This window comes from Mytilus californianus, unplaced genomic scaffold, assembly GCF_021869535.1.
Source record: "Mytilus californianus isolate M0D057914Y unplaced genomic scaffold, xbMytCali1.0.p SCAF_4, whole genome shotgun sequence".
NCBI lineage: Eukaryota > Metazoa > Mollusca > Bivalvia > Mytilida > Mytilidae > Mytilus > Mytilus californianus.
In genome coordinates this window covers 20,319,604-20,331,317 of record NW_026262690.1, presented here as the reverse complement: position 1 = coordinate 20,331,317, position 11,714 = coordinate 20,319,604, and the positions used below count along the sequence as shown (strand labels likewise).

The window sequence follows — 11,714 nt, the reverse complement described above, 5'->3', positions numbered from 1 at the left end:
ATATCTCATTACCTACTGTAATCCTATATCTCATTGCCTACTGTAATCCTATGTCTCAGTATCTACTGTAATCCTATGTCTCAGTATCTACTGTAATCCTATGTCTCAGTATCTACTGTAATTCTATGTCTCAGTACCTACTGTAATCCTATGTCTCATTACCTACTGTAATCCTATGTCTCAGTATCTACTGTAATCCTATGTATCATTACCTACTGTAATCGTATGTCTCAGTATCTACGTTAATCCTATGTCTCAGTATCTACGTATACTGTAATCCTATGTCTCAGTACCTACTGTAATCCTATGTCTCAGTACCTACTGTAATCCTATGTCTCAGTATCAACTGTAATCCTATGTCTCAGTATCTACTGTAATCCTATGTCTCAGTATCTACTGTAATCCTATGTCTCAGTATCTACTGTAATCCTATGTCTCAGTATCTACTGTAATCCTATGTCTCAGTATCTACTGTAATCCTATATCTCATTACCTACTGTAATCCTAGTCTCAGTATCTACTGTAATCCTATGTCTCAATACCCACGGTAATCCTATGTCTCAGTATATACTGTAATCCTATGTCTCAGTATCTACTGTAATCCTATGTCTCAGTATCTACTGTAATCCTATGTCTCAGTATCTACTGTAATCCTATGTCTCAGTATCTACTGTAATCCTATGTCTCAGTATATACTGTAATCCTATGTCTCAGTATATACTGTAATCCTATGTCTCAGTATCTAGTGTAATCCTATGTCTCAGTATCTACTGTAATCCTATGTCTCAGTATCTACTGTAATCCTATGTCTCAGTATCTACTGTAATCCTATGTCTCAGTATCTACTGTAATCCTATGTCTCAGTTTTGGTTTACAGTTTTTAATTATCAGGGAATTTGATCATACATGTGATGAAGATAAAAGTATGGTGAATTTTTACAAATGTTTTCAACACAGCATGATTACCATCTTTTCCTTACTATTTTAGACTTTTATTACCAAGGTGAAGTTCAGATATTACAACTGCATCAACATGAATACTGAGGTAAGATATTATGACTGCATCAACATGAATACTGAGGTAAGATATTACGACAGCATCAACATGGATACTGAGGTAAGATATTACGACAGCATCAATGTGGATACCGAGGTAAGATATTACAACAGCATCAACATGGATACCGAGGTAAGATATTACGAGAGCATCAACATGGATATCGAGGTAAGATATTACGACAGCATCAACATGGATACCAAGGTAAGATATTACAACAGCATCAACATGGATACCGAGGTAAGATATTACGACAGTATCAACATGGATACCCAGGTAAGATATTACGACAGCATCAACATGGATACCCAGGTAAGATATTACGACAGCATCAACATGGATACCGAGGTCAGATATTATGACAGCATTAACATGGATACCGAGGTAAGATAAGATATTACGACAACATCAACATGGATACCGAGGTAAGATATTACGACAGCATCAACATGGATACTGAAGTAAGATATTAGCATTCAATTATATTGTTTCCAACGTTTTTATATTTTATGTAGCCAATATATATGTGCATGAGAAAGGAAGCTACATTATTTTGTCTTTTTCAATTTCATTCACATAGTTAATGAGCTCAAACTGTGAAAGTAAAAAGAAATATCTTGCTTTTAAATAAGTGTTTGTCAAATATTTTCTGTATATTCAAGTAGCTTTTAGGCTAGGCTGTTTCTTGTGACTGCACTTAGTCTGACGATATTAATTAATGAATTTGAAACAAGGTTTTATCCTAATTATGCACACAAGAAAAACTTTGAATGAAAAAAAACAAGTGTAAATTGGGAGTTTCAGGTAAAATAAAAGAGTATTGGTAAGAAGGAGTTCTGACATTACAATTTGTGGGTTGTATAAAAACATAATACTATTATACTCAACAAGAACTGGAATAATTAACTTTAAAAATGCCCTATCAACATGAAGGGACAAAAAGCCTAATTAAAGAACATTCCACTTTCAGTGGCAAAAAAAATGAAAGTTGTTTTACGAGGCCCCGCAAATAGTCAAGTAAAAAACTCCACTTTTAAAGTGGCACAAATTTACCAAACGTGTAAATCAATGTCAATGAATTTTAATCCAGTCATTTGTGAAAATACATAATACATTTCACTTGACTTACAAGTATTTGATACTTATAGTTAGAACATAAACTTTTGTGGCTAATCAGAGGTATATACCATACTTCTATCAATAAAGTTTCAATACTAACACTCCACATGGTGATCAGTATAAATATTTTGAATTTGAAAGTTTTAGTTAAATATTTGTTAATATTTTTTTACTCCAGAGATTAAACAGGTTAAACATGCTGGTGTTCAAGCAAGCCAACATAAGAAAGATGCAGGACGCTATAAAAAGCCTGTTTGATATCTTCCATGATATACTAGAGAAAGATTTTGATTATGGTGCATACTTTTGTGCTAAAGAAGTACTTGATAGGTTACAGAGTGTGGTAAGGTTAATTTAAATCAAATCTGGACACAATTTCTATTTTTAAAGGAATTTCAAACAAAATAGAATCAAACTTATAAGTCTATAGTTTGTCAGTCAGATGGCTACAGATATGTAATGACTTTGAAGTTAACATAATAATTCAGGTTTTTTGTTAATGTTATAAAGGTTAAATAATAAATTATGTTGAACCTCACGAATGATAAATATTTTCCCAAACTGTAGTTTAAATTTTTTTCAAAAATATGATAAAAAGTAAAGTTGACTGAGCTTGGTTTCAAGCTACAGGTAATGCACAATCTCATATTATGTAAGGATTAAACAATTTAATTAACAGCTCTATTATGTGAATGGAAAGAATACTGATTGATAAAATTTTAAATTAAACATTAGATATTATGCTTTCGGAACATTAAAATGAAAAAAGAGTCACTGTACTCATTTACTTAAGAAAACAAATAAATTTATAAAACTTAAAAAAAAAAATTGAGTTATCTCCCTTTCATAAAGCAAAGTTTAAGTTGGGAAATACTTTCAATTTGTAAAAGTAAAGTTATAACTATATGATTAAAACATATATATTTCTTTATTTAAATGGAAAGTTTTACAAATAAATAGCATTTCTGCATAAATGTTTGTTAATTTCAGAAAAGTTCTAAAGTTTTAATCTTTATATGGTAGAATAATTGAATAATACCTAAAATGATAAGTATCTGAAAGAATTATGTCAGGATAAAAATTGAATCAATATAAAGGATATCATTAGTAGGCTCATCAAGAGATTGTACCCATCTCAAAATTATTTGGCTGAAATATGGGATATTTTCATTCAATTTTGGCAAACTTATTCAAGTAAAATGACTTTAATGTACATGTTTCTATTTCTACAGTCCATTAAAACATAGTACAATAATATGTAGTTTGTTAGGAAATAAAAAAAATGACTACCTTGGCTATACAATTGATACTTAAATACAAATACAACTATATGTTATTTTCATTTCTAAATGGATCTTTAGTATGCATTCTTCAGACATTTGTACTTCTAACACTCAATTAGTTTTTGCTGTGGCTCTGATAGAGCAATTTAGTAAATTTTTTATCAGTTGGTCAAACATACTGAAATTTGGTCAGATTTTTAACGTACATCCAATAGATAGATAAGAGACACTTACAGTTGAGATGCATTGATTAAATTGCTAATGTGAAACTATAGTCTTGTGAATTCAAATGTATTTGACCTGCATCACATTGATTAGCATTTTAATTTATAGGACCAGAAATACTGGAAAGATATCCGTAATCTGTATCTACATGATGAATATTATGGGTATAGTGATGGAAACTTCTCAGACGATGAAATGAACAATCCTGCCAAGTTAATGATGGATATGTTATCGGTGCTGTGTAAATGTAAAGATGGAGTGATGGAGAAAGTTGAGGTAAGTTACTCTGATTATGGTACAAGATAGTTATTATACCCCAACTTTGACAGTGGAGGCTATACTGCAATCACCTTGTCTGTCCATTCATTCATCCAACAATTATTAGGGCCCCGCCTAATGGCAGGACTCCCTATAGTGATCAGTCTGTCAGTCCGTCCGTAACAAATTGTGTCCGCTCTATATCTAGAGAACCGTTATGATTTCAAAGTTTATACTTGACATAAAATAAAAAGTTTATACTTGACATGTATATTAACCAACACCAGAGGGTGTGTCATGATGTATGTACAACATCCTAGGTCAAAGGTCAAGGTCAAAAACTTTGGTTTCAGTTGACAACCCTGTGTCCTATGGTACAGATCGTGTCTGCTCTATATCTTGAGAACCGTTATGATTTCAAAGTTTATACTTGACATGTATATTAACCAACACCAGAGGGTGTGTCATAATGTATGTACAACTTCTTAGGTCAAAGGTCAAGGTCAAAAACTTTGGTTTTAGTTGACAACCCCATGTCCTATGGTACAGATCATGTCTGCTCTATATCTTGAGAACCGTTATGATTTCAAAGTTTATACTAGACATGTATATTAACCAACACTAGAGGGTATAACTTAAAAAGTGCTTCATATCAGCTTATTCATACAAATTTTTTACCACATGTTATTTACAGTGGGCCCACAGAGATTGCTCCCATCTCAATGATGTCTAGTTTTCATCATACTTTTCTTAAAAACTATTAAACAGAATGTCTTAATATTTGGTCAAAGCTCAAGAGTGATGACTCGTTACATGTGAGCTCTTTACAGATCTGTCAGAGTACTTCCTATTTGCAGATACTTCAATGTGTTGAATGAACTTAAAATTTTTCATCACACTTTTCTAAGAAACTACTGATCAGAATGACTTCTTTTTTGGTCAGCAGTGATGACTTGTAACATGCGAGCACTTTTTGGATCTGTTAGATACCTACTTCCTATTTTACAGTACTTTGAATTAATGGGGGTATGCTTAGCACAACAACACATGCATTCTTGTTAGTGTCCGTTTACATCCAAGTAAAATAATGTAGTAATATCTGACACCTTATTTACCAAAGCAGAGTTTCAATTTTATTTTTCAATCTTTACAAAACTTGCTACAGTGCTTAGAAATGGCTCGATCATGGTCATTTGCTTGATTACAAGGTCAAAGATTAAGGTAATAGTATCTTATAATAACTCAATATAACAAATTAGACATCTTTGTATTAACTGAAAAACATCTAAAGTTTACATATCAAGTTTATGAAGTCAAGTGTTCTTTTCATTGTTATTAAGTCTCCCAAACGAAGTTTGGGAAGACTTATTGTTTTTGCTCAGTTCTTATTATTATTATTATTCTTCTTCCTCTTCCTCTTCCTCTTCCTCTTCCGCCGCTTTTAAATTTGAACTTGTCCGCACCCGTTCTCCAAAACCACTTGTCAGATTAACTTAGGGTTTCACAATATGTTAGACTAACATGTCTAGTGGTGCAATCAGGGTTTTGTTTGTGCAATGGGGTTTATAAAGGGGTACTTTGAGGGGCAAAAAGAAAAGAGGGTTTTACTATAGAACCCTATGGGATTTTATTTTTTTAAATTTTCAAATGATTATAAATTGAAAACCGTTTGTGATAGACACAATCTTTTTTATTGGAAATGTTCTAAATGATAAAACCCATTAAATGGTAAACAGGGTTAGTCCCCAGGGGTCATTCCCACCCCCTGCCATTTAAGAAAGTTCTAATACCTTGTAAGTGGTCAAGATCCCCACCCCTAAACCATATATATTCTGGTTTGTCATGCTAAGATGGTTTGAATGATATACAGGGTTAGTCCCCAGGGGTTATCCCGACCCCCTGCCATTTGAGAAAGTTCTAATATCTTGAAAATGGTCTAGATCCCCACCCCTAAACCATATATATTCTGGTTTGTCATGCTAAGATGGTTTGAATGATATACAGGGTTAGTCCCCAGGGGTCATCCTGACCCCCTGCCATTTGAGAAAGTTCTAATATCTTGTAAATGGTCGAGATCCCCACCCCTAAACCATATATATTCTGGTTTGTCATGATAAAGCACATGAAATGGAATACAGGGTTAGGCCCCAGGGGTCACCCCCACCCCATGTCATTTAAGAAAGTTCTAATATCCTGTAAGTGGTCAAGATCCCCACCCCTAAACCATATATATTCTGGTTTGTCATGCTAAGATGGTTTGAATGATATACAGGGTTAGTCCCCAGGGGTCATCCCAACCCCCTGCCATTTGAGAAAGTTCTAATATCTTGTAAATGGTCGTGATCCCCACCCCTAAACCATATATATTCTGGTTTGTCATGCTAAGATGGTTTGAATGATATACAGGGTTAGTCCCCAGGGGTCATCCCGACCCCCTGCCATTTGAGAAAGTTCTAATATCTTGTAAATGGTCGAGATCCCCACCCCTAAACCATATATATTCTGGTTTGTCATGCTAAGATGGTTTGAATGATATACAGGGTTAGTCCCCAGGGGTCATCCTGACCCCCTGCCATTGGAGAAAGTTCTAATATCTTGTAAATGGTCGAGATCCCCACCCCTAAACCATATATATTCTGGTTTGTCATGATAAAGCACATCAAATGAAATACAGGGTTAGTCCTCAGGGGTCACCCCCACCCCCTGCCATTTAAGAAAGTTCTAATGTAAGTGGTTAAGATCCCCACCCCTAAACCATATACATTCTGGTTTGTCATGCTATGATGGTTTGAATGATATACAGGGTTAGTCCCCAGGGGTCATCCAGACCCCCTGCCATTTGAGAAAGTTCTAATATCTTGTAAATGGTCGAGATTCCCACCCCTAAACCATATATATTCTGGTTTGTCATGATAAAGCACATCAAATGAAATACAGGGTTAGTCCCCAGGGGTCACCCCCACCCCCTGCTATTTAAGAAAGTTTTAATATCTTGTAAGTGGTCAAGATCCCCACCCCTAAACCATATATATTCTGGTTTGTCATACCAAGATGGTTTGAATGATATACAGGGTTAGTCCCCAGGGATCACCCCCACCCCCTGCTATTTAAGAAAGTTCTAATATCTTGTAAGTGGTCAAGATCCCCACCCCTAAACCATATATATTCTGGTTTGTCATGCTATGATGGTTTGAATGATATACAGGGTTAGTCCCCAGGGGTCATCCAGACCCCCTGCCATTTGAGAAAGTTCTAATATCTTGTAAATAGTCGAGATTCCCACCCCTAAACCATATATATTCTGGTTTGTCATGCTATGATGGTTTGAATGATATACAGGGTTAGTCCCCAGGGGTCATCCAGACCCCCTGCCATTTGAGAAAGTTCTAATATCTTGTAAATGGTCGAGATTCCCACCCCTAAACCATATATATTCTGGTTTGTCATGATAAAGCACATCAAATGAAATACAGGGTTAGTCCCCAGGGGTCACCCCCACCCCCTGCTATTTAAGAAAGTTTTAATATCTTGTAAGTGGTCAAGATCCCCACCCCTAAACCATATATATTCTGGTTTGTCATACCAAGATGGTTTGAATGATATACAGGGTTAGTCCCCAGGGGTCACCCCCACCCCCTGCCATTTAAGAAAGTTCTAATGTAAGGGGTTAAGATCCCCACCCCTAAACCATATACATTCTGGTTTGTCATGCTATGATGGTTTGAATGATATACAGGGTTAGTCCCCAGGGGTCATCCAGACCCCCTGCCATTTGAGAAAGTTCTAATATCTTGTAAATGGTCGAGATTCCCACCCCTAAACCATATATATTCTGGTTTGTCATGATAAAGCACATCAAATGAAATACAGGGTTAGTCCCCAGGGGTCACCCCCACCCCCTGCTATTTAAGAAAGTTTTAATATCTTGTAAGTGGTCAAGATCCCCACCCCTAAACCATATATATTCTGGTTTGTCATACCAAGATGGTTTGAATGATATACAGGGTTAGTCCCCAGGGGTCACCCCACCCCCTGCTATTTAAGAAAGTTCTAATATCTTGTAAGTGGTCGAGATCCCCACCCCTAAACCATATATATTCCTGTTCATCATGTCTCGAACATTTGAATGACGCATACGGTCAGTCCCCACTGGGTTCCCCCCACCCCCAATGTTCTAATATCTTGTAAATGGTGGAGATCCCCACCCCTAGACCATATATATTCCTGTTCGTTGTTTCTCGAACATTTATGTTTAATTGTTTATGTATTTAAAATAGGGTCAGTCCCCAGGGGTTCCCCCCACCCCCAATGTTCTAGTATCTTGTAAATGGTCGAGATCCCCACCCCTAAACCATATATATTCTGGTTTGTCATGCCAAGATGATTTGAATGATATACAGGGTTAGTCCCCAGGCATCACTAATGCATTAACTTTACTGGACCAAACCAATTTTCACTGGACTTTGTCCAATGTCAGGCGACACTGGGAATTACGAATTATGGGAGCTTCGTTTGGGAGACTTCGTAACAGCATCCTGTTACAATCATTTCTTGTTTGTATTGAAAGAAAACCAGGTATCCTATCAGGATTAAATGTCATTAGCTTTTTCATAATTGAAATATAATCAGATTGGTAAATTTTTTTTGAAAAATTTTGCTTCGCTAAATGTATTAATAAAAACTTGGACATTTGATACTTGTTTAAAATATATTCGTGTTTTTCCAGCAAAAAACCCAAGAAATGCAGCAGTTGGAAGCTAGACATGATGAAATGAGAAGTGAGTGAAAATTGTAATTTAAATAAACACAGTATGGGATTTGGTGAAACACATGACTTATTTCTTATCCTAGTTTATGGTATTTAGATAAAAGGAAAGGAAAAGAAAAAAACAGAACTTTATGCTATGTCTGTTTTATATATTGTAAACTCAGGAATATTTGCAATCATTTATTATAGCAATTGTTGAAAAACAGACGCAAATGCAAGATTGTTAACTGGGATTTCAGAAAATGCAGATTACAAATAATGCTATGAAAATTCAAAACTGCAAAATAACTAGTGTAAAACAATTCAAACAGGAAAACCAACAGTCTAATCTATATAAATAACGAGAAACACCTATGAACCACACCAACAAACGATAACCACTGAACAATAGGCTCCTGACTTAGGACAGGTGCATAAAAATGCAGGGGGTTTAAACGTTTTAAGAGGCACCAACCTTCACCCTAACCTGAGACAGTAGTGTAACATTACAACATAAAAAGACACACTATAAAATATCAATTGAAATGGCTTAATTCGATCAAAAAGGCATTTAAACAAAATCAAGTAAACATACACTGAACTAATAAGTTTGATCTATGACACAATATAAATACTATATTAAAATGTAGGTGCCTATATAACATAGACGTTACAGGTATTAATAAAAAAGATGTAGGAAGAGTGTCAGTAAGACAACTCTTACCTGGGACAAAATGGTGTTAAATAAATCAACGTACACAGGTTAATTTAAATATAATAATCTTGTTGTTAGGAGTACGGAAGTAAACATATTTTACAAAATTAATAAATTTATTGTTCAGAGTACGAGTACAGAAGTGAAAAGTTATCATCATACTAAATACTTATCAAAGGTGGTTCATATTAAAAATAGTGAGAAGAGATATGGACACGGGTTATGTTCTTCTCATATATGTTATGATGGTATGATACTAAACCCCTAACGGGAAGGATTGTGCCTGATATTCATATGATGAAGACATAATCTTTCAATCAGTTTAATTGAAGTCTGGAGCTGGCATGTCAGTTAACTGCTAGTAGTCTGTTGTTATTTATGTATAATGGTCATTTTGTTTATTTTCTTTGGTTACATCTTCTGACATCAGACTCGGACTTCTCTTGAACTGAATTTTAATGTGCGTATTGTTATGCGTTTACTTTTCTACATTGGCTAGAGGTATAGGGGGAGGGTTGAGATCTCATAAACATGTTTAACCCCGCCGCATTTTTGCGCCTGTCCCAAGTCAGGAGCCTCTAGCCTTTGTTAGTCTTGTATTATTTTTAATTTTAGTTTCTTGTGTACAATTTGGAGTTTAGTATGGCGTTCATTATCACTGAACTAGTATATATATTTGTTTAGGGGCCAGCTGAAGGACGCCTCCGGGTACGGGAATTTCTCGCTGCATTGAAGACCTGTTGGTGGCCTTCTGCTGTTGTCTGTTCTGTGGTCGGGTTGTTGTCTCTTTGACACATTCCCCATTTCCATTCTCAATTTTATGTAACACAAAATAAGTAAAAATTGAATTACAGAAATGCATTACAAATTATGTCAACAGGTCAAATTAACACGAAAATACGATTTGAGAGTAGCTTGCATTAGTATTGATTGGTATGTAAAAAATTTCACTATGTATATCTCTCCAGCTTTGTGCAGCTAAATATAAATCAGTAGTTTTACATTTTTGTTATATGACAATTAAATCAGAATGTATTTTTTCCTTCTCTTTATAATTTGTGCTTTGTAGATAAAACAACAGATTTGTATCAACAGTTACTTGATGAGAAGAGGGAGAATGCTGATAGAAAGATGGAATTTGCTAAGTTACAGGGAAAAGTTAACTTAATGGAAAAAATGGTGGAAGAGAAAACAAATAAAATTACAGAGTAATTACACAATTGTAAAGCGCAATATTTTTTTACTTATATTCAAACAATGAAGTTGTTTGAATGTGAAACTTATTAGGGTTAACTATCTTTAAAAAGTTATATTACTGTTTGTAGTTTGACCATGATTCAGTTGTATTTAAAGGGTTAACTACCTTTGAATAGTTAGTTTGACAATTAATAAAAAATTGAAAACAACACGTTTAACTATTTCATGCGTCCGAATGTTGTTGATGATTGAATGTGAAACTTGTTAGGGTTATCTACCTTTGACGAGATCATTACTGTTAAAAAAACACTGAGCTTGTCAGGTCAAATTCTGCACGTGACAGGTGCGCTCGACTAATCTTAAATGCCATGAAATAGCACAATAGCGCTGAAAGTGGCATTTAACACCAATCAATCAATCAAAAAATTTATTTTATTTAGATTGCAGAAAAGATTTTTCAGAAATCATGTAGTGCTTAAAGATTGCATAAGGACATTTGTTATATTGTAGGCTTTTGAAAGACAAAACTGTGCAATTATCTGCAAAAGAAAAGGAGAAATTGTTAGAAAATGCAAATAAAAAGTAAGTTTCTAGTATGATAATGGAATTCAATCCATGTGGCATACTTGCATAGAATTCATTTGTATATATATTAAAAGAATTTGTCCAGCATTTTAGAAATTTATATAAAAAGCAATATACAGTATATGTCAATGAGATTGCAATCTTAAAACACAATAAATCTTTAAAAGACATTTAGGGGGCACATTTTCTGCAGCAATAGACAAACGTTTATGCCCTGGGACCAATATCTATTGTTTCCAGCTATGCCTCTCATTAAACTCAGAATTGTCTATCACTGATCTGCCATGACTCACAAATTCTAGTTATGACAAATTAAGTTAAATTATAGTCTGAGACAACCTCTGATTTGGGACATGCAAATTAACATGTTGGAGGGTTTAATCACTTTTGATACTAAACACTCCCTCTTTTTAATCACATACATTCCCTTATGAACTTTCCATTTTTATGAAGTACTTCCAGCAGCTCCTACCTATGGAGTATATATCTCCCAGTTGATACAATATTCCAGGGCTTGCATTCCCCATG

At 34.7% G+C, this 11,714-nt stretch overlaps 1 protein-coding gene across 1 annotated transcript in view; it reads left to right on the top strand.

Annotated features, from left to right (window-relative positions):
• Positions 1–994: 994 nt before the first annotated feature.
• Positions 995–11,714, top strand: part of LOC127737644 (uncharacterized) — a 28,637-nt gene continuing 17,917 nt past the window's right edge. Inside the window, exons 1-6 of the mRNA XM_052248501.1 lie at positions 995–1,045; positions 2,355–2,519; positions 3,793–3,960; positions 8,669–8,720; positions 10,474–10,612; positions 11,112–11,183. Of these exons, the coding sequence (XP_052104461.1) occupies positions 1,034–1,045; positions 2,355–2,519; positions 3,793–3,960; positions 8,669–8,720; positions 10,474–10,612; positions 11,112–11,183 (608 nt within the window). The 5' untranslated portion in view covers positions 995–1,033. The remainder of the gene's footprint in view (positions 1,046–2,354; positions 2,520–3,792; positions 3,961–8,668; positions 8,721–10,473; positions 10,613–11,111; positions 11,184–11,714) is intronic.